Source organism: Talpa europaea, assembly GCF_964194135.1.
Source record: "Talpa europaea genome assembly, chromosome: 8".
Taxonomy (NCBI): Eukaryota; Metazoa; Chordata; class Mammalia; order Eulipotyphla; family Talpidae; genus Talpa; species Talpa europaea.
This window is the reverse complement of record NC_140075.1, coordinates 110,983,068-111,005,558: the sequence shown is the minus strand read 5'-3', so window position 1 is coordinate 111,005,558 and position 22,491 is coordinate 110,983,068. Positions and strand designations below refer to the sequence as shown.

Genomic DNA, 22,491 nt, shown 5'->3' with positions numbered 1-22,491 from the left:
TTTAAATAACTCAGATCCTGAGGGACTAATCTGGAGCTTTGGAATCTGAGACTCTGCCCAGGTAAGGGAGCAGGCAACCCTGGCTCAGGGCCTCCCATGGGCATGTAGGCTTGGCAGAACCACTGCAGAGAAGGCTGGAGGAAGACACAAGTGCCAGCAGAGTGAGGCCTGTTTCCAGCAACAGATGGCCCACAGCTCAGCCCTGGCTCCAGAATGCAAAGGAGAGGATCAGAAATAGACGCTCAGCAAGAGGCATCTGCCACACGCATCATGCCTCATGTGGCTGCGTGGCTCGGCTCGGGAAACACACGTCTCGTCCCACTTCCGGCACAGACCCTCCTAAAATGTAGTGTGGATTGGGGGAGGCAGGGGGGACAGCAGATGGAATAAGAAAGAAAGCAGCTGAAAGAACCGTTCTCCTCTTGCATGGCAAGGATGGGAGCGGGAGCTGCACCCCAAAAAGTTGGGAAGCAGACTTTGCTCAAGTGCTTTGCCTCCCAGGCCTCCCAGCAGTTACCAGCAAAAGTTTACAATACATTTTTCTGGTCTGGATTCAGGACTTGAGACCCCACCCCAGGATCCAAAGTTCCCCAGTCTCTTCCTTTCGGCCCACCTCATTCTCCAGGCCCTCCCTCATCAGGCCCCTGAGGATCCTAATAAAATGACCAAGAGTGGGGGGAAAAGGCAAACCTTTATTTGGAAAAGAGAGTTTCTGTGAGCATTTAAAACCCCATTTCACTTCCAAAACAAAAATAAATAAAACAGGAAAAGATTGCCTATCACGCTCCTGCCCTCTGTCATCTTCAGCCATTTTTAAATTGCATTTCATAGCAGAAGAGAACAGCAATGGACCATTGTCCTGTGAACCACCCGGACAGTGTCTTGAGACCATCTCAGGAGGGGCTCAAGGAAAGACAGAGAGTCAAGGGTGGGCTGTGGACAGATGGGCCTGGGGCTCAGACAGGCACATGCCCAGTACCCAGTAAATCATGTTTTAAAAAACAAAAAACAAAAACCTATGCAGAGATAAATTCCCCCGAACCTAGGCATGGAAAACTTGTAACCATGAACGCAGCATCGAAATTCAAGCTGGGTCTTTGGCTTTCAAAAAAAGGAAAGAGCACTAACCTCTGGTTAACTGTCCTTAACTGCAGCCTCTCGGCCACTGCCTTCAGTTCCACTCTGGGGGCCAGGTGGGGCAAAGCCAGCATGTCTGCAAGGGTCAGCAGCTACCTGAGTTAAGGGAGATGTGGTGGGGAGCTGGTCCTGGAACATCCCAGGCCGCCTCCCAGTAATGAGAGATTAAGGCATGCAGGTGACACCTGTGAGCCAGGGACCCCCGTGGTTTGGTGGGGTGCCCCTCCTGTAGGAGAGGGTCTGCAGAGGCAATGAGCAGCCAAGGTCTTGTTGGCCAGAGCAAATCCGCAAGCTCAGCCAGGCCACCTCAAGTTCTCGGACCAGTTCTGCACAGGGCCACCCCTGCTGAGAATCAGGTTTGGCTTGAGCCAAGTGGCAGGCTTTCCTAGGGGAAAAACAATGGGAGGAAGTGGGGGAAGCAGCGAAAAGGGAAAATTTGTGGGAAGAGGCACAGAAAATTGCTGCTTAGGTGTGCAGAGGAAAAACAAGTCCCTGAGGTCTTGAGTCCCAGCTGAAGCAGCTGCAGAGCCCACCTACTCTCTTCCCTACTCCCCGGGACTCCTACCCTCACCCCAGTTTTGCGGGCTGCAGAATCCTGTGAGACAAGAACTTCCTGGAGGTTCTTTCTCCTCATCCTTGAAGAGATCAGAAACCTTACACCATGATCCCAGTCCACAAACTTTTGCCTCCCTAAGGGCAACCTGGGAAGAGGACATGACCTAGAGAAAACATGCCAGGTCTGCAGGGAACTCTGGACCGGAGACTCAGAGGTTACTGGGGCAGGTGGTGCTTCCCCAGGTCGGCTGCCCCAGACTGTGGGGCATTCATTCCACAGCCCAGATGGGAATATGCCCTGGCTGGCAAGATGAATGCCTCAGGAAACATAGGATAAAAGGAGAGAAGGGCCGCCCCCCTGCTGCTGCCTGGCAACACACAGCTGCCAGGTCACGCTCTTGGCCTGCCTTTTGGCTGACAGCCCCAGTGTGGAAGTGGGCTGTTCAGACGCAGGCCTGGCTATCCGGAGCGGTCCTGCCCTGACAGGATCCATGCACGCCACACACATGTGTGTGCCTGGAAAGGGGGGTTGGACCCAGAGGTACAAAAGTCAAGAAGAAGATCGGGTCAGAATGTACCACCAAGAAACGGCCTGAAAGCAAATAACCAATGAGATCAATAGCTCCCGCAACCCTGGTAATTAAAAATCAAGGGGGAGCACTGGATACATGGAAGGAAGGGGGAACCCCCTCGTTCAGCCTCTCCCAAGACCACTGAGTATGTGGCACAGGATTAGGAAGAGGTTGGGATGGGGCAGGGACCACAGGCGAGAACATGGACAAGCCTGGAGAATATCTAACCATGGGGAAAAGGGAACAAGGGAGGGAGGGGATGGGGACATAAGTTCCTTGGATCTAAGTTTCCAGAAGCATTGGATATTTCCACAGTCTCTGATCCAGTGAGCTCGCTCTTCTGGAGGAAAAGCTCTCTTCCCCGGGAGCTGTCATGGGGCGGTGACTTCCATCCCGAAGCTGGCCAGCAGGCAGAGGTGGTCTGAAGAGCAGAAGGGGTTGGGTAAGCCATTGGCAGCCCAGAGAATCTCTTCAGAGAGGAGGGCGAGACGGCCCAGGAGCTTGAGCGTTCCATCTTGATACAGCCTGCGGTCTGGGGCACAAAGCAGAGGCCAGTGGGTAGAGCAGCCATAGTCACCTATGGGGCTTCAGGCAACCCCGCCTATGGTGGCATCCCTTGGTTGCCCCCACTCCCCGATCCTGCGGCCTCTGGCTGAGCCTCCTTCCCCAGACACTCCACGACAGATCAGTGAATGAAGCAGGGTGGGTTCAGTGGGACTGCGGCAAACTGGAGAGCATCTGCCCAGACCCAGCATCACAACATCTGATTTGCCAAGAGAAGCTGGAAATGCAGATTTTCTACATAAAATCTGACTTTTAAACACAAACAATTAAGGCAAACATTTTAAAAACCATCCTTTACACAAAACAGGCCTAGAGCTGGCAGACTCTTACACCTCACCTATGGGTACAGGGCAAGGAAACAGGTTAGGGTCTCTAACCTACCCAAGTCCCTCACTCACAGGGTTCCACTGAACAAATTAAATCACCTCCTGGGGTCACAGTTTTATCTCTAAAATAAGGATGGTTTTCAACGATCCGCCCCCCCCCACACACACACACACACTCTCTCTCTCTCCCTCTCTGGTGTTGCAATGATAAGAGAGAAGGAAGGCAAGTGGCCGAGGTAAGTATAAAGAGGATGACCAGTGCCAGGTAGGCATAAAACAAACTCCTGTTGCCCGAGCAGCCCAAGTCTGGCCACCAAATGCCTGACTCAGTTGATAAGCTGAGCCCAGGACCGACCAGGCTTACCAGTTCTGTTCCCGTTCTCAAAGGACTCAGCTGAGAAGAAGATATAATCCACTGTCGTTCCAAGGCCCAAGGGCATAGTGGTGACCTCTGGGCGGCCATGCTGGGGCAGGAAATGGGTATATACTGAGGTCAAGTGGAGGCAGTGCTGGATGGTGCCCACAGTCCTACAGGAGTGAAGAGGGAGATGTCAATCAACAAACATCACTTTTCCCAAGGTTACTTTCTCTGGGGACTTTATGAAGTATTTTTAAGGGATGATCCCAAGTAGCTCAGTCTCAGCAAATTCCTTCTAATAAGAAGCTGACAGTCTTAACCTAATGTAGAAACAGACAGATTTATAGCCAGTTCCCCTAACATTCCACATCCTCCCCCATACTCTCCTCTTACTCCTTGGTGACGGAGACCTAATGTCCCCGTCCCTGGTCAGCAACCTCTCTGCGAGGCCTCACCTCCTAAGGAAAGAGGGCGAGGACTGTTCACCTGCAAGAACCTAAGTGGGTCACCCCTGGTCTCTGCATACTTTCAAGTCCTTCCGCAGCTTAATAGGTATTAGAGGAAGACAGAGCTCGGTGAAAAGTGCTCCCCACAATCAGCCTCAGGTAAGCCGATGGGAATTTCTCTCATGCACCTAGACGGGGGTGACACGCAAGCTGGAAGGCACTGGGGGGACACTACCTGGGGAAGACAGTCTCAGGCTCAGGCTCAGATGCGTCTTCCTCGAGGACAGACTCAGTCCAGCCAACAGGTCGCTCTGGAGGAGAGAAGGGGGTTTGGCATTCACAGACCGTGAAGCAGGGTGCCACCTCGCACCATGAAATGCCCCTCAGATCCTTGAGCGGGGACAGAAGGGGACAGAGGAAGAGAAAAGGTGAAGGGAGGAAAGATACAATGACCCAAAGCGAAGAACCTCAAGAAGGCAAATATTCCGTGGTCTTTAGCAGAATGGTCTTCCATGGTAAAATGAAAAAGAACCTTTTTTTAAGTTTATGTTTTCAGAACAGGAAATAAAAGCACATGGCACAAAAGTCAAACATAGAGAACAACACCCCTTCCACTTTGGGGCCTCTGCCACTCATTTCTCATCTCCAGAAGCAACCCATGTCACCAAATTCCTGACGTATTCCTCCGGGTTTCCATCATGCAGCACCCAGAGTGTGTGTGTGTCTGTTTGTGCTACATAGATACACACACACACACACACACACACTCACACACGGGATCAGGGTGATGGGCTATGCGTGCTCTGGTGGTGGGGGAACTATGGTGCCCACGCCTGAGGGGAGAAATCATATATTGTCTAAAAATTAATAATGATGTATGAAAAAGTACCAAAATGAAAAATAAAATGTTTCTTTATATACCTTACATGTTCCTGTTAAATTTATTAGTTTTTCTTTTTGTTGTTACTAGGTCTATTTTTACTATCTTTTTTTTTTTAAAGATTTATTTATACAAGAACTGGGGTACAGGCCAGATGCGCAGGAGGGTGAGAGAATTCACCAGAGTGGGGAACAGAACAGGCCGACTGACGAAACACATTGCTGAGGGGAGCAGTGGGCGAGACAGGAGAGGTCTGCTGCGCCATGTAGGACCCTCACCAGCAAGCCAGGATCAAACCCGCGCTGCAGAGGCTGCGGACAGCTTCACAGCGCTGCACTCAACCACCTGCACCACTAGGGGAGGGCCTATTTTTACTATCTTTTAATAAAAGTATTATATCATGTATAAAAATGTGTATCAATATAGAATTGATACCTACATATTAATTTTGTAGAATTATTTTAATGCTTAGAATAGCTTTTACTTTATTCTCTTGGATGAACAGTTACATAACAATATTAGCAGCAAGTACTAACCCTCCATGCCATTTTTACTTCTATATTCTTACCTATATTTCTATTTTCCATTTCTAATTTGTTAGCTGCTATTTCTGAACACAGCTAAAGGATAGTGATATCCTGCTTTTGTTCAGAAATGTCATACAGCATCTTCTTTAAGTAAGATGCTGGTATCTGGAGCTGAGATAAATGTGGGGTTTTTTTGTTTTTGTTTTTAAAGATTTATTTATTTATTTGTTTGTTTGTTTGTTTATTTATTTATTTATACAAGAACCAGGGTACAGGCCAGATGCACTAGAGGGAGAGAGAATTCACCAGAGACAGAGCGGGAAACAGAACAGGCAGACTGACTGAAGCACACTGCTGCGGGGAGCAGCAGGCGAGTCAGGAGAGGTCTGCTGTGCCATGTGGGACCCTCGCTGGCCAGCCCGGATCAAACCGGCACTGCAGAGGCTGCGGACAGCTTCACAGCGCTGCGCTCAACAGCCTGCACCACCAGGGGAGGCCCTGAGATAAATGTGTTTTAATCATGTAAGGAGTTACCGATTTTTTCTTAATTTAAGAGGGTTCTTTTCAAAGGAACCTAGATGATAAATTTTAACAAATTTTCTTCAACATTAAAAAAAGATGGTGTGTTCTGTATACTTTAATAGACTTCATGTATACATTAGCATGAAAATTATAATAGACTTCCCAAAATCAAACTACTGTTTGATATTACTGTTGATAAACTACATTTGGTCATGATATAAACTACATTTGGTCATGATATAAGACCTGCTAGGTTCTATTCCTGACCCTCTACTTAAATTTTTTGCATCAATTCATGATAAAAAGAATTCTCTTAAGTGGAGAATATAAGAGTCTATAGCCTTTTTCTGTTAATTGTTAAATGTTGGTGTCAATATACTTGTTTGATAAAATAACTTGACCCCTTCCTTCCTCTGTGCGTTGTAACAATTTAAATAGTAATGGAATTGCGGTTCTTAAAAGACTTGATGATACTCTCCTGTCTGAGTCTGGTATTTTTGGAGGAACTGCATCTTTGAAACCTTTTTCTAATATTTCCCATGATAGTATATGTAGATGATCCCTCTATCCTGCAATCAGTTTTAGTAAATTACATTTTCTAAAATCAATATATGCCATCTAAATTTTCAAATTTTTTGCACTTAGTTGAGCAAAGAATCCCCTTCTAATCCTATCAATTTTCTGTATCTAGATACTTGACTTGATCCTCAGCCCCACCTTTATATATGTTAACTAGTGAGGATAACTAATTGACAGCTGTTTTTCTGTCTAAATAACCAACTTTTAGATTTATTATTATTGCATTTCTTTTTTTAAGATTTATTTATGCATAGAAAAACTGGGGTGTAGGCCAGAGGTGCAGGGGGTGAAAGGATTCACCAGAGACAAAGTGGGGAACAAAATAGGCAGATCTACTGAAATACACTGTTAAGGGGAGCAGCGGGAAAGACAGGAGAGATCTGCTGTGCCATGTGGGTTAGCTCCCTGGCTGGGGATTGAACTCAGGTTGTAGTGGTGATAGTGCTAAGACTTAACCTCTAGGCTACTAGAGAGGCCCACAATTGTATTTCTGTTCTTAAAATTATTTACATTTTTATCCTCTTTCCTTCTGCTTTCTTCCAGTTTGTTCTTTTTTTCCTAACATAAGCTGGATACTTAATTCACTTCCATCTCTTCTCATCTATTAATATAATTCTGATTCTATAATAAATATTCCATACAATTCTATAGATTTTTCACTGCATACTGTTTTAGCTATAGCCCATAAATATATGGTATTTTCATTATTATTTTCCAGATACCCTGCACTTTCAGTATAAATTTTCTCTTTAACCTAAAAGTTTGAATTTTCTTAAATGTCCAGATGATAATTTTCCTTTGTTTTATTCCTATTTAATTTTATTTTATTTTTTAATTTTCATTTATTTATATAAGAACCGAGGTACAGGCCAGATGCACGGGAGGGTGAGAGGATTCACCAGCGACAGAGTGGGGAACAGAACAGGCAGACTGAGGAAATACACTGCTGAGGGGAGCAGTGTGTGACAGGAGAGGTCTGCCGTGCCATGTGGGACCCTCGCCAGCTGGCTGGGATCAAACCGGCACTGCAGAGGCTGTAGACAGCTTCGCAGCATGGTGCTCAACCGCCTGCGCCACTGGGGGAGGCCCTTTATTCCTATTTAAACTGCATGTGTGAGAGAAAGATGACTATACTACTTCCTCTGTTTGAAACTTACTGAGGTCATTTTTGGTGGTCTAATACATGGTCAATTCTTAAGAATTTCCTATGATTACTTAAAAAGATGTTTCTGCTCTGCTCTGTGTTTACAGTTTGATGTGTAGTGATTTACCATCAGATTTACCAGGACATGTTCCATAAGTCTTCTGTATTCTTAGTTATGTTTTATCCATTTGATCTGTTGCAGGTAAGATGAATTAAAACCTTCTACCATTAGTTATTTTCTGACTATTACTCCTTGTTATGTCCTGCAGTTTCACTTTGTGACTATTGATGTGATGTTATCTGGAGATGCACATTCAAAACACGAATATCTTCATCTTATCAGAAAAATCACAGTGACCCAGCAGGATATTAAAAATGGTTTTCTTCAACACCAGCTTCTGCCCAAGCAGCATCTGTACAAACACCACTTTGGCAGTTAGACGGATTCAAGCCTTCCACCTGACCAAGCAGGCGTGAGTGCATCCGTCATAACTGCCTCTAACTGAGCTGCACCCTCTCCTGGGCCCATTTGGCACTGGCAGCAGCCAAACAAGTTCTTCTGCAAGAGAAGCTGAATTCAGAACTTTCCTGGTTGGAGAACCGATCAAACCGCCTTTGCTCTGTGGTCAGTCTGCAAACAGTGGTTTTATAAAAATCACCTATAATTTTTTTTCCCCTGTAATACACTTATATGGGCATATGCTTTGTTCTTACTGGTTAGAAGACGTGAAGTTCCAGCGTTCAGTGTAAATACACAGTGCTCAGAGAAAGAAAACATAGTAACCACTACTAGTGTAGTCACAACCATACTGCAAAGAAGAAATCATTAATGACTGAAAATATTAATGAGAGAGACTTCAAAAAAGAGAGCTGGGGAGTGAGAGTCACTTTTATTTTTAAGTTATACAACCTGAATGATGTAGAATGTCCCAATGCAATGCAATGTCAGTGTGTGGGAAAGTCACACAATCACTACCTGACACTGAATCTTTTGCAAGTCAGAGGATTCCCATTAAAGTCAATGTCACAGTCAAGTCAGCGTGTTTTGATGTGCAGAGTTGGGATGAATGACTCTAGTATTGGGCTGGAAATAGTACTTGTTATTCCATCTCAACACACCCTCTTGAAAAAAGAACTCATGGTATGATCTCCTTGTGCTGCAATTAAGTCTTTCTACTCCTAGCCTAAGAATGGTGAGAGCTTTTTAGGTTTAAGTCTTTAAAAGAAGTTCATCGGGAGCCTGTTTGGCGCTGGGTGGGGGTACCCAACGAACAGAAGGGCATGCTCCCAGTGTGTGGTGGATAAATGTGTTTACGCACATTTAATCTCAATTTTGAAAATACTGCTATTATTTTGCACTGTTAGTGAACTTGATACTTTCTGCTGACAAAGTGATTGTCAGTATGTATTTTAAAAGGATTTGGTTTAATTTTGTTATTAAATTGAATTGCTTCTTTTGTGCTTCGAGTACAGCACTGATTTTTTTAATAACCTATTCTTGACATGAAATTACCTACGTGGGATCCTGTCACCACTAAACTTTATGATTTTTCAATCTTAAAACAATGAACCACTGCTTCCCTGCTTGAGCCTGACTGATACACAAATACTTATCCCAGTTCCTGGCACATGCCAGTTGCTCAATGCCCAGTGGCCATCATTATTATTATTACTGTCATTACCACAGCTGTAATAAATAGTTTCACAATTGAAAAAAAAAAAAGCTGAGCCATTGAAATGTTCACTGTTCTGTGAAAAATGCCAATTCAAACTAAATTTCAACAAGAAAAAAAATAAATTCATTGCTTACCACCAGTCCTTCTACTATCGTTCTTCCCCAGTCATTGTTTGGTTGTCTAAAAGTTATTCTTCTAGTGAGTTCTTCAAGAAAGGCTTTTGACTGAGTTTAAAATTCTTTTTTTTTTTTTTCCTATATTTATTTATTTATTTATTTTTTCTTTTTTTTTTTTTTTTATAAATTTTATTGTTATATTCCCCATACAATTGCAGCCCCCCATTCTGACCCCAATCCCTCCCCTCCCGCCCCCGCCCCCCTAAAAGTGTCTCTGGTTCATAGTTTTTTGTTGATTTTGATTTTCACTTTCTTATAGTTATTCATTTTCCTGGTCCCTTATTTAAGTTTTCTAGATTCCTGCTATGAGTGAGACCATCCGGTATTTTTCTTTTTCTTTTTGGCTTATTTCGCTGAGCATGATCCCTTCCAGCGCCATCCATGTTGCTGCAAATTGCATGTGTTTATCTTTTTTGAATGCTGAGTAATATTCCATGGTATATATGTACCACATCTTCTTGATCCAGTCATCTATTTTTGGGCATTTGGGTTGTTTCCAAAGCTTAGCTATTGTAAACAGTGCTGCTATAAACATAGGGGTGCAGGTGTTCTTTGGAATTGATGTTTCTGTGTCCTTTAGGTAAATACCTAGGAGTGGAATTGCTGGGTCATATGGTAGCTCTATGTTTAGTAGAAATAAACCCACAGATTTATGGTCAACTAATCTTTGACAAAGGAGCAAAGACTATGCATTGGAGCAAAGAAAGTTTGTTCAATAAATGGTGCTGGGAAAACTGGGTCGCTACATGCAAAAGAATGAAGCTTGACCACCACCTCACACCATACACAAAAATCAACTCAAAATGGATTAAAGAACTAGACATAAGACCTGAAACCATAAAATATATAGAAGGAAATATAGGCGAAACACTACGTGATTTGCACATCAAAGACATCTTTACAGACACATCACCCAAAGCAGTGATAGTGAAGGCAAAGATAAACAGTTGGGACTATATCAAATTAAAGAGCTTTTGCACAGCAAAAGAGACAATAACAAAAACAAAGAGAAACCCCACCAACTGGGAGAACATTTTTGCACCCAACACTAATGATAAAGGACTGATCACAAAAATCTGCAGAGCTGATGAGACTCAACAACAACAAAGAAAATAATCCAGTCAAAAAATGGGCAGAAGAGCTTAAAAGAAACTTCTCTGAAGAGGAAATGCAAATGGCCAACAGGCATATGAAAAAATGTTCAACATCACTTGTCATCAGGGAAATGCAAATCAAAACTACCATGAGATACCATCTTACACCAGTGAGAATGGCACATATTAAAAAAACTAGCAACAACAAATGTTGGCGAGGGTGTGGAGAAAAAGGAACTCTTCTGCACTGTTGGTGGGAATGCAAACTGGTCCAACCACTGAGTTTAAAATTCTTGAGCCCACATCTTCCTTCCATGAAGACTGCTCCATCGTCTTCTCGAGTTGAATGTTAAAAAGTACGAGGCCAATCTTAGAAGCAGCTCTATCTTTTTGGTTCAACTGCCCAATTTTCTGATATTTAGTAACTTCACTGGGATGTCTTCGTTTTGATTTTCCTATGTCATTTCTTACAGTGACATGGTACACCCTCTCAATCTAAAGATTCAGATTTTGCATCTTCAGAAAAAGTTTTCCTCCAATCACACTTAAAGTTGCCTTTTGGATCATTGTATCGGTTTTCTTCTCTGTGAGCTCTGGTGATATGTGTGCTGAATATCCTTATCTTTGACTACTGCCAGCTCCCCTCGTCCTTTTATGCCTTCACTTTCTTTTCATCTTGCTTTCTTCCCCTGGACCTGTGCCTCATGTCCTGTTTTCAACAGTATCTATTCTCTCTTGTGCAACATCCAATTTTGCCTTCAGTTTATGTGCTAGTCGTCATTTTTTAGGACAGTTCTTTCCTGCGCTCTGCTGCTTACATTTCATCTTCTAATGTGCTGCCATGTCTCTGAACTTACTTTATAAAGACAATGGTTTTGTTTTTGTGCTCCTATTTTATAGAAGCAATTGTTTTTTTTTATTCATTGGAAAATAATTTTCATATGCTCTGTTGCATGAGAAACAATTATTCTCTTTGAAATGTTCCTTACATGTCATTTATTTCTCCTGCATCTTCCACTTTTTCTTCTGGCATTGTTTTAGTGTACATCTCACGCTGGCGCCTTTTGGGTCGCCCACTCTGAATTGGTCAAGGTTTTCCAGTACCACCTATTTGTATAGTGTACGTAAGGGAAGAGCTAGGTATGCATTCCAAATAACGGGAATTTTCTTATGATATAGGATTGCATTTGAGTCCTTTTAATCTTTACTTTAATCTTTACTCCCCAGTCAAAAGAAATCTACAGCTCAGAAGTATCACATCTTCCCTCTGCCACTTGAACAGACTACTTAATGCAAATATGGCTTGACTGATCTTTATTGGTGCTTTCTCCACTGCCTCATAGGACTAAAACAGGTTCAGAGAACATCCTAACACAATATGTACATCTATTCCTATAGGTGAAACAAGGGATTTTGATTTTGTGCCTCAAAATATATTCCTAATCTTGGAAAAATGCACTCTGCTGGTTCTTTCCAGTATCCATACAGCCCCTGGGGTGAGTCGCGGCACACTCCTCCAGCACCCCTGAACCATCTCTACTGTGTTGTGCAGCCATTTCTCCTTTGTTGTGGTTCATGGCTTCAGAGAGCTTCAGATCTCCCAGTTTTCTCAAAGATAGAGTCTACATTTCTTTTTTCCATTCTCTTCCCTGCTTTGGAGTAGTTTCAGAAACAAGGGGGAGGGGGTGCCAAGTACACTCTGCTACAATCAGCCTGAAAGTTCTCAAGAGGAGTAACTATGTTACTCCCATCCGGACTACTGTCCCCTGTGATTTGCAATGCCCCATCTCTGTGTCTTCTTTCCCATACACGTTGTACTCTTGCCAGTTATAAGCAATGTATGGCTAAAAAGATTAAGTGGCTTCTCAAGTTTCAGGGCTGTTTAGAACCCAGGTCTCTTGATTGCTGGTCCATATCCTTACTGCATTGCACATCCAATTATGTCCATGGCCACTGAATCCCACTGACCTTCCTTCTAAGCATACTTAGTAGCAGAATCTGGCCCAGCAGACCTGTCTTGACTAGATGCAGGCTGCTCCCCTCAGCAGTGTATTTCAGTCAGTCTGCCTATTCTGTTCCCCACTCTGTCTCTGGTGAATCCTCTCACCCTCCGCACCTCTGGTCTATACCCTAGTTCTTGTATGCATAAATAAATAAAAATATTTTTTTAAAAATCTGATCTCTAAGAATTTTATCTAGGAAAGACTAAGAGACCACAGAACTGATAAATACCAGGGGTGAAGAGGAAAGAAGGCCAAGAAGACAGGCTTAGTTCCCATTACCTGGCTTCATATCTGTGACTCCCTCCATGAGAACCAGCCCCACCGGTCGCCGACAAGCAATGTTGCAGAAGCGGAAACGCAGCAGGAAGTCTCGGCTATACTTACGTCTCTCTGAAAAACCGGGGAAAGCCACACAGTGAAAGAAAGGAAGAGGAGTAACATGATGAGACCTCCTGAATACCAAGAAGCTTCCAGCATGGGGACCCAGAGCAAGTCTGAAGATAGGGCACTTTCCAATGGCTATGAGTTAAAGTTACCCGCTTCATTAGGTGACTGTGAGGAAGACAGTGAGGAAAACAAGAGGAACTTGCTAAGGAATTGAGAGGGTTACACCTTGTTTCGCCACTGAGGTGCCGGCTTTCTCCCAAAATGTGCATGGAGCCACAGTCACCCAGGAATATGATACACACTCACCTGATTTCTTGGGCTGACAATAGGTGACATACTGGCAGCAATCAGTGATGCCCAGGGAGCTGGGCCATAGCGGGGCCTGCAGCTTCCGCTGGTAAAGCTGATGGGAGAAGTCCTCCTGTCCAGACACCTACAAGGAAGGACCAGGTGGGAATGAGGACACTGAGATGGACAAGGGAAACATCCCACGTGTTAGGACGTGTGGATGAACACACTCACGATCACACACTACACACATAATGTAAGCCATGTAAGTTCCCATGGGAAGGTTAAAAATAAGAAGCTAATTAAAACTATTTTTTTTTTTTTTACTAGAAACACTGAAATACCCATGAGACAGTGCTGAGGTGTAAGAGAGTGAGATATGTGAGTCAAAGAAAACAGAATTGTGTGAGCATATGGTCCTCTAAATTTCAGAAAAATCTACACACTTCTCCACAGGAAGACCAGCTTTCCAGGATTTTAATTTGCAATGGGAAAAAGGTTTTCTTTGGATCTTCTAGATCAAGGTTAGCATCTTAAACCTGTTACTGAGAAACCACAGAGTCAAAAGCACCAAAGCCTATTGCTGTCCCTATGTCACCATCCTCAGTCAAATGAGCAGCCTGGGAATGGACAGAGCATCGTAGGGGAAGCATGTGGCAGCATCAGCCATCTGCATGTCTCCAACATGTGTAGCCAAAATCCCTTTATTTCATTTAACGACAAACGTCTGAATGCCAAGTGTGCAAGACATGAGCTAAGTGCTGGGGGAGAGAAGTGATGAACACAACTTCTCTGCCCTCCGAGGACATAAATTCTCCATATGCTACCTGCAGTACAAGGAACCTGGAACTGAATGACCCCTTACTAGCTGTGCGACTTCAGGCAAGTTAATTAACTCGCCTGGGTCAATATCCTCTGCTATAAAATGGGATAATAATATAACATTGATACAGGAACTGGAAAATGCTTTTTGTACATTATTTTATTTAATCTACCAAACAAAAGAAAACTTTAGTAGATGCCATTATATCCCCAGTGTAGACATGAAGCAAATGGGGCTTAAGGAAGTTAAGAAATTTGCCTGATGTGGGAAATCAGGGATTTGAACTAAGGACTGTCTGGTTTCAAAATGAACGTTCTGAATCACTATGTTAACAATGTCTGCCACACTGTGGCCATTTAGTAATTTTTTTTTTTTCCTGTTCCTTAAATTTATTGAGCACAGCACCTTTCTGGCAGAACAATGCTTTTCTCTGCACATGCAGCAACCAGGACATCACTGGCACTTGAGTAACCTCATTAAAATAAAAGGCCATCGCTTCTCGGCCTTTTGGCTAAGATCAAGTGTAAAATAAAAGGCCAAAGTGTCCAAGAACAATTCACTTTGTGTCCTTATTTCATATCACCTCGCCAAAAATTAAGCAGTAAATTGCATTAGCAGGGGTGAAGCAAAGGAACAGGAAGATTAAGTGACATAAAAGAAATCAATACAAACTGAATCCATCACAGTGCTAAATAAACTATGATAAAACTGAGATATCTATGCTGTCACCTTTCAGCAGGTGACAGGAATGAGCAGATTCATATACACGCTGAGTGAAAAAACTCGAGCTACAAAGGGAAACATACAGTGCTATGTCATGTGTACAGACACATACACACAGAGGACAGATTACATAACGGCTGGTAAAAGCAATCACTGCATAGCACTGGAGGGCAAGAGCCCTGGGCCTAGACCACCAGGTTACAAATCCTGACTCCACCATTACCCTGTATAACTTAGAACCAGCAAATTATCTAACTTCTGTGCCTTCATTTCCTTATTTTCAAAATGGAAGCAATGCCAGAAATTGTGAAAATTAATACATGTAAAGTGCTTAAAATAGCATCTGGCACACAGTCAGCACTTACTAAATGTAAGTTATGATTACAAAATCATAGGAACAGAGATAGCAGCATCACGGCACAGAAAACGATCTGGAAGAACACCATCAGGCTTTGAACAGTCATTACTTGACTCGAAGGAAGGGAATTAGATAATCAAGGGGCATTGGTTTTCTTTTATGTTTGGAGTCTTTGCAAATATGTAAACATGTACTGCTTGCAAATGAAAAATGAATAAGAACTCAAAGGATTCCAGTAAGCCAAAGGCACTCAAGAGTTCCCAACTTCTAGATTTCTACAAACTATTCAACCAACAAAGCAAAGCAGGACTGGGTCAGATCAGGTGTAACCCAGGCCCCTGCCACAGATGTGGCACTGGATGCCAACACCTGGCTCTCTCCCTAGCTGTATCCCCCCCCGCCCACGGTGACCGCCCCCATTTCACCTTCCACGCCGGCATCCCATGGTACTGGATCTCTCCGTCCCTGATGAAGTTGTAGAGAGGCGAGTCAGGGACGGAATTCAGGTCCCCGCACAAGATGATGGGGCAGTGGCTGCCATCAGACAACCTGGCCACCTTGTCCACTTCGGCCAAGAGAATGGCCATCTGAGCCAGCTTGACATCGCCCCGGCGTGGGTTGTATAGGACGTGGGTATTTGCCACACATAAGGGGGCCACCGAGACTTGCCCCAGGCCTTCTGGGACTAGTGGCTGCAGCAGCAACACTAAGCCCACGTTGTCCCGATTGAGGAGCTCCAAGCCAGGCCGGAAGTACTCCACAGGGCTGGCGCAGAGCAAACGGAATCTCGTAGGTTTGTAGCAGACAGCACAGCCATCTGTTTTACATCCGGTCCTCCTCTTGTAGAAACAGGTAAAGCCTGCAAGGAACACCCCACCAAGGAGAGGGGTCAGAGTCCTTGAAGCCTGAATCCCTCCAACCAGTGGCAGCAGCCCAGGTGTGTACACCTAGGGGACTCTCCTGCTGCTCACAGGGCAGGCCTTGCCCTTGCCAGTGCCTTGGTTCTGCTGCTTGTAGCCAGATGACTGAGTGCTAGAAGGGGAAGGAGGACAAAAGGGCATGAAGAAATACAACTTGATAGGAAAAGCACGAATCAGACAAGTCGGAGTCCTAGCTCCACAACCTACCCTGTGTAGTTTTGTACCTTGATCAAGTTACACACGTTTTTAAAACCTGTTTCCTCAGCTATAAAGTGGGATAATAGTACTCAGCCTCCAGGGTTGGTTATTTCAAGGATTAAGTGGCAATGTGTGTTAGAATTGCATTAAGCACTGCAGAACTCACCCTTCTTTCTCACCCACACCAGAAAGAGCTGGCTCACAGGTGAGAATGAGGAGTTATTGGGACAAAAGACAAAGGCAGTGCCCTCAGGAGAGCAGACAGGGCTGCAGGAAGGAAGGCTGGCAACGATGCCAATGCCAGGAGCTGCATTACCCATCATTCGCAGAGAGGGCTCCAGCTGCTCCCAGTAATGATCTTCCTGGACTTCCTGGAGACACAGGATCTGGGAAATTAACAGGACAACCAATCACTTCAGTGTACCGAGTGCTGGAGTGTGACTCTGGGCCTAGAGCAGGCACTGAGGACAGGTGGGGAGCTGCTGCAGGTGTCAGGCATGCTCACAATGAAACTTCCCACAGGGTTGACTTACCAGACACACAAGGCAAAAACAAGCCTCAGACTTAAGCTGAGAAGACCACAAATACGTGCAGGACTTTCCTGCTCCTGAATCCCTCAAGTCTCGCTCCCTGGCTAAAGGTACGGGGAAGTGCACACGGAGGGAGAATCTTCTCTACATCTGCCAAAACTCATTTACCCCAGGCAGGCAAGTCCCAAACCTAGGCAGGGATCCAATCACAAGAAGAGTATGAACTGAATTCTTTTTGCAAGAGAATTGGGAAACAGCCCAGGTCCCGAGCAAATGCAAGATGGCACCTCCCCCCTCTTTACTCACATCGGGGTCCCAGTGCTGGAATTCCTGCATGAGGTTCGCAAAGCGATAGTTCCAACTGAGGATGTCCGGGTGGCAGTGCAGATAGAGCTCTGAGCTCTGCTGCATCAGGTCCTGGGCCAGGATGTTATAGGACATGAGTGTGAACTGGAACTGAGGGCCATCCCCCACCTCCAGGCCCTGGACATCTGGCTGAGAGGAGAAATCTTCCCATTCTCGCCACAAGATTTCTGTGAAGCAATTGGGAAGAGCATGTTATCCCGAGTGCTGTGTGCTCTCCTGACCCAGCGATGCTGTGTGAGAAGCTCCTTTCTGCATCCTCCCGCCACCCGGCCCTTGTGCCGGGCCATCTGAGCAGCGCTCAAAGGAGCTTCTCAGACCACAAAGCCAGAGAATCTCCGCTTGCTCACCACGGTGCCACAGTATCCAGCACAATACCTGGGGCCTAGTATACACTCACTGCCAAGGGCTCACTTTTGATGAATCCATGGGCCTCCGGGGAACCACTCAGATCAATGTTCTGAACAGTCACCCAAGGTTAAAGACATCTCCAGAGTAACCTCAGTCTGGGGAGTTCTCTGAAGAGCCTGTGGAACTAGAAACCACTTGTCCCCCATCTCCCCTAGACTGGGGAACCACATGGACTTCAAACCTAATTGCATCACAGAACTCACTCTTCCACGGGAGTCCAATAGGTAACACATTAGAAAGTGGAGCATCCAGGCACTCTCCATCTGTATCCCTAGGAAACCCTTAGGTCACCTCCAGAGAAACAACAGTGTACAGAACTAAGACCTGTCACTACCTAGCTATGTGGCTTTTGGTGGGCACCAGTGCCCTTCTGCACAGTGGTTATTTCATCTGTGAGATCACAGGCCTGGATCAGGTGATCGCTGAGGCGCCTCTAGACCTGACGCTTCAAGAGTCTAGGGAAAACAGGCCACAGAGGCAGAGCTCCCCACTGGAGAATCTGGTTTATCAATGGCTTCGCCCACACCCAAGAGAACCTGCTGCCAATACTCGTGTAGCCCTTGTCGACTCACCGTGATATGGGATCTCTAATGAGGGAGGCTGCAACTGCCCCAAGCCCTCAAAAGGCCAGATGGGAGCCTCTTCCTGGGGCACAGGCTCGGATGCTAGGCTCCAGGCCACCACAGCGGGGTCCTCCTCCCACTGCTCTGCGGCCAGGGCACCCATTGGGAGGACAGCACAGTCAGCGTACTGGGGGGCCGTCTGCATGGGGACTGGGGCCCACATGGGGCCCTCAACCTCTGGCAGTGGCTCCTCTCCTTGCACCTCTGGGAAAGGCTCCTCCAGATTCTCTGCTGCCTGCAGGTCACTCAGCGGCCTGTTGGACCACTTGTCCTCTGAAGCAGCTTCCTGTTCTCCAGGATTATCCATCAGGAGTGCCAGGCTACTCTGGGCTAGTCCCTTATCAACAAGGGGACCCTCGTTCACAGTTGAGAGCCCCTGGCTTGGCCCTTCTTCTCGCCACTGCTGCAGTAGGCCCTCACATTCCTCCTGGCCAGGGCCCCGAGGGGCCATGGCAAAGTCTCCCTCTACCTGGGAGGGTGAGCTCTTCGCCAGGAGGGCATTTTTTCGACATGTGAAGAAAGCATCTAAGAGGAAACACAGAACACCATGTTATAAAGATGACAGCATCCCCCAACCCATACTCTTCTCCCAATCAGAATGCATGTAAGTCACAGACAAGCAAGAATCGTATCCATCTTGCACATCATTGTGCCTGAGCCTACCTGTTTTAGTGCCTAGAACATCACCATCAGAGTAAGGTGCTTACTATGTGCCAGGCAGTGTTTTAAGTATTAACTAATATATATGATAGGGATCTGATAAATATTCAGTGCATGAATGAAAGAAGGGTTGTCCCATGTAGTTCAGGACAGACCTGAGCATATATAGCCACACCCCTTTTATCTGGAGATTTAGATTCTGTTAAATATCACCTTTCAGGTTCTAAGAGCCATATTACATTGGAGTCAGCACTTGACCATAAATCACAACTGCAGGTGATGTTCAGGAAAATTAACAAAACTAGGTGACCCTGGACCATGGCCCTCGGCAGGTGGGCTCACTCTTGACTGTAATCTGGGAACAAGGGAAGGTTGAACTAGATAACCTCCAAGAACTTTTCTAATTCTATAAATCTCCTAATGCATTCCAAAAAGATTAAAGTAGATTTTTTTTAAAAAAAAAGCGCCTCAAAATCTATACAATTTACTTCTTAGCAAAAGCCCTCGGTCCTCTTTTCCAAGCTATTTATTCTACTCATAAATCTTCACAAACTTCATTATCAGCTTCCCCATTCCTTAACACATCAGAGGCTGCAAATCAGAAAGTGCCAACAACTGACAGCAAGAGACAGCTGCCATCTCTCTGCTACAGCAGCCACAAATGACAGCCAACAGGCAAGAAAACAGGTGGGAAAATCTCTAAAATTAGAGCCCCAAAACTCCAAGCAAGTATTTTGATGCAAGCAAACAACTCACACACACTAAATCACTTATTTACAGCATAGAACAAGGGATATGCATAATCCTGACCCTCAACCACCAAGATTCATTTTATCAATCTATTTTTTTTAAGACAAGAAAAACTTCAATACAGCTCATATGTTGAAAGACACTATCTTATTTATGGCTATTGTGGATTTATGTCCCTCTAACCCAGTGATTTCCAGAGGTGATGTTGCCCATAGGGTACATCTGGCATTATTTGGAGATACGTGTTTGTCATAACTGTGGGGGCGCTACTGGCATCTAGTGGTCATAGGATAAGGATGCTACTGAATCTCCCACTGTGCATGAGACAGCCCTACAACAAATTACCCCCATCCAAATGTCAACAGTGCTGACTAGAAAGTCCTGCTTTAAACCCGTGGGTTGGGCTGCTCGCTGTAATATCAGAGACCTACTAATTCCCTGCTCCTTGAAACATCCTCTAGGTATACCAGATGGCAGGGATTCTTTGGGTTTGTATGTGTGAGGTTACTAGTTTTCAAATCTGGTAGGTTTTTGTTGGTGGTGGTAGATTATGGCAATAGACTCCTTTAAAAAAATTTTTTTTCTGTAGAAATCAAAAACTCACAGTTACTACAAGTGGGGCTACTTTAATGGGTGTGTAGATTCAAAAGGGTGGCTTCTCCCCTTTGAATTCCTTAAAACTCTACCGGTCTAGAAACCTCTGGACAAATATGTAATCACTTATGTAATCAAATATGTATCACATGTAATCAAATATGTAGTTATGGACATTGGAAAAGCTCCAGAAATGACTGCTCCTAAACATGCTTTAATTCTCTGGCAACTTCTTTGGAGTTTCTCTTTCCTCCTAAGTAAGGATAAAGATATTCCTGAACTGAGGGGTGACTATACTCCTGGCAGTGTGTTAGCAAGAGAAGTTCTGGGCAGAGCAAACATAGGCCTGCCCTCCTGCAGCTTGCATTCCAGTGACAGACACCCAGTAAAAATGAACATAAGAAATACAAACGACACACATTGTGTCAAGTTCAGAAGGGAAAAGCACAGAATGCAATTGGGCCCCTTATTTTCTAGGAAACTACTTCTGGGTCCTGCCCCTTGCGTTGCCAGGGAAAAGCCTGGCTCTATGGGACTTCACAGGGGAACTGACCATCTTAGGAAAGCCTCAGGAATTTCAAAGGCCAGGAATGAGGAATTCACGAAAAAAAGTGACAGAACAACTCTCTTCTCTCTCTCCAGTATCAGCTGGGCATTGCCTTCGCCCCACACACCTCTTACAGGAGCTGGACTTACACTGCTTCAACTGTTCCTGAGGACCCGTTTGGTTTTAATCTGGCTGAGAGGGGGCGCAAGAGCGGCTGTGGGGAGGGGGGGGTGTGAAACTAACAGGGCGGGGGGAGGGGGGGGAGAGGTAGCGAGAGTCTCCAGGCCTCAGCCGCCCCGGCCCGGCGGCCTCCCCCCAGACGCCCGTGGCCCTCCCCGGCCGAGCGGCCGGCGCTGGGCCGCCCCCAAGGCCCTCCCCGCCCACCGCGGCCAAACGCCGCCAGGCCGCGGGCCCTGGGAGCGGCCGCCGGGAGCGTCGCCGGCCGGTGCAGGCCCGTGAGGTCAAGGACCACCCGGCGGGGCCCGCGGGCCGCCTCCCCGCATCTGGTCGCTGCCCGGGGCCGGCGGCCGTGGGCCCGACCCGCCGCCCCACGCCCCGCGGGGCCCCGCCGAGGCGGGCCCGGGCTGGCACCCGCCGGGCAGGACGCGGCGCCGGTACCTGACAGGGCGCGGAAGAGGCGCGCGGCCGGCAGCAGCAGGTAGCACAGGCACGACGCGATCATGGCCCGCGCCCGCGCCCGCTCCGCGGCCCTGCTCGCCGCCGCCGCCCCGAGCCCCGCCCCGCCCGCCCGCCCGCCCCGCCCGCCCCGCCCGCCCACGTGGCGCAACGACGCTTCAACAACTACTTTATTGAGCGCCGGGGCCGCGCGCGCACTCGCGGAGGCGGGGAAGCCGGTTGCCTGGGCGACCGCGGGGCCGCGCTCCCCACAGCTCCCCGGGCTCTGGGTTTGGAATGAAGCGCCTCAGGCCTTCCTGGTGGCGCAAGGGGTTTAGTGCCGCACTATGAAGCAATCCGCAGCCTCTGCAGCACGAGCTCGATCCCCGGCCCGCCAGGGAGAAATCCACATGGCATGGCAGACCTCTCCTGTCTCCCCCTCAGCAGACCTCTCCTGTCTCCCCCTCAGCAGACCTCTCCTGTCTCCCCCTCAGCAGCCTCTCCTGTCTCCCCCTCAGCAGCCTCTCCTGTCTCCCCCTCAGCAGCCTCTCCTGTCTCCCCCTCAGCAGCCTCTCCTGTCTCCCCCTCAGCAGCCTCTCCTGTCTCCCCCTCAGCAGCCTCTCCTGTCTCCCCCTCAGCTGATTCTCCCGTCTCCCCCTCAGCAGCCTCTCCTGTCTCCCCCTCAGCTGATTCTCCCGTCTCCCCCTCAGCAGACTCTCCTGTCTCCCCCTCAGCAGCCTCTCCTGTCTCCCCCTCAGCAGCCTCTCCTGTCTCCCCCTCAGCAGCCTCTCCTGTCTCCCCCTCTGCTGATTCTCCCGTCTCCCCCTCAGCAGACTCTCCTGTCTCCCCCTCAGCAGCCTCTCCCGTCTCCCCCTCAGCAGACTCTCCTGTCTCCCCCTCAGCAGCCTCTCCTGTCTCCCCCTCAGCTGATTCTCCTGTCTCCCCCTCAGCAGCCTCTCCTGTCTCCCCCTCAGCAGACTCTCCTGTCTGCCCCTCAGCAGCCTCTCCTGTCTCCCCCTCAGCTGATTCTCCTGTCTCCCCCTCAGCAGACTCTCCTGTCTGCCCCTCAGCAGTGTATTTCAGTCAGTCTGTCTGTTCTGTTCCCCACTCTGTCTCTGGTGAATCCTTTCACCCCCCTGCAT

At 46.8% G+C, this 22,491-nt stretch overlaps 1 protein-coding gene across 1 annotated transcript; it reads right to left on the bottom strand.

The window, feature by feature from the left end:
* Positions 1-2,465: 2,465 nt before the first annotated feature.
* ANGEL1 (angel homolog 1) lies at positions 2,466-21,416 on the bottom strand (the record flags this gene model as incomplete). The annotated part of the gene is made up of 10 exons (XM_084241050.1): positions 2,466-2,796; positions 3,519-3,682; positions 4,194-4,269; positions 12,839-12,949; positions 13,253-13,379; positions 15,564-15,997; positions 16,573-16,642; positions 17,093-17,319; positions 18,133-18,708; positions 21,353-21,416. The coding sequence occupies 10 exons, from the start codon at positions 21,414-21,416 to the stop codon at positions 2,636-2,638; spliced, it is 2,010 nt and encodes a 669-aa protein (XP_084097176.1). The 3' UTR covers positions 2,466-2,635.
* Between the last annotated feature and the right edge of the window lie 1,075 nt (positions 21,417-22,491).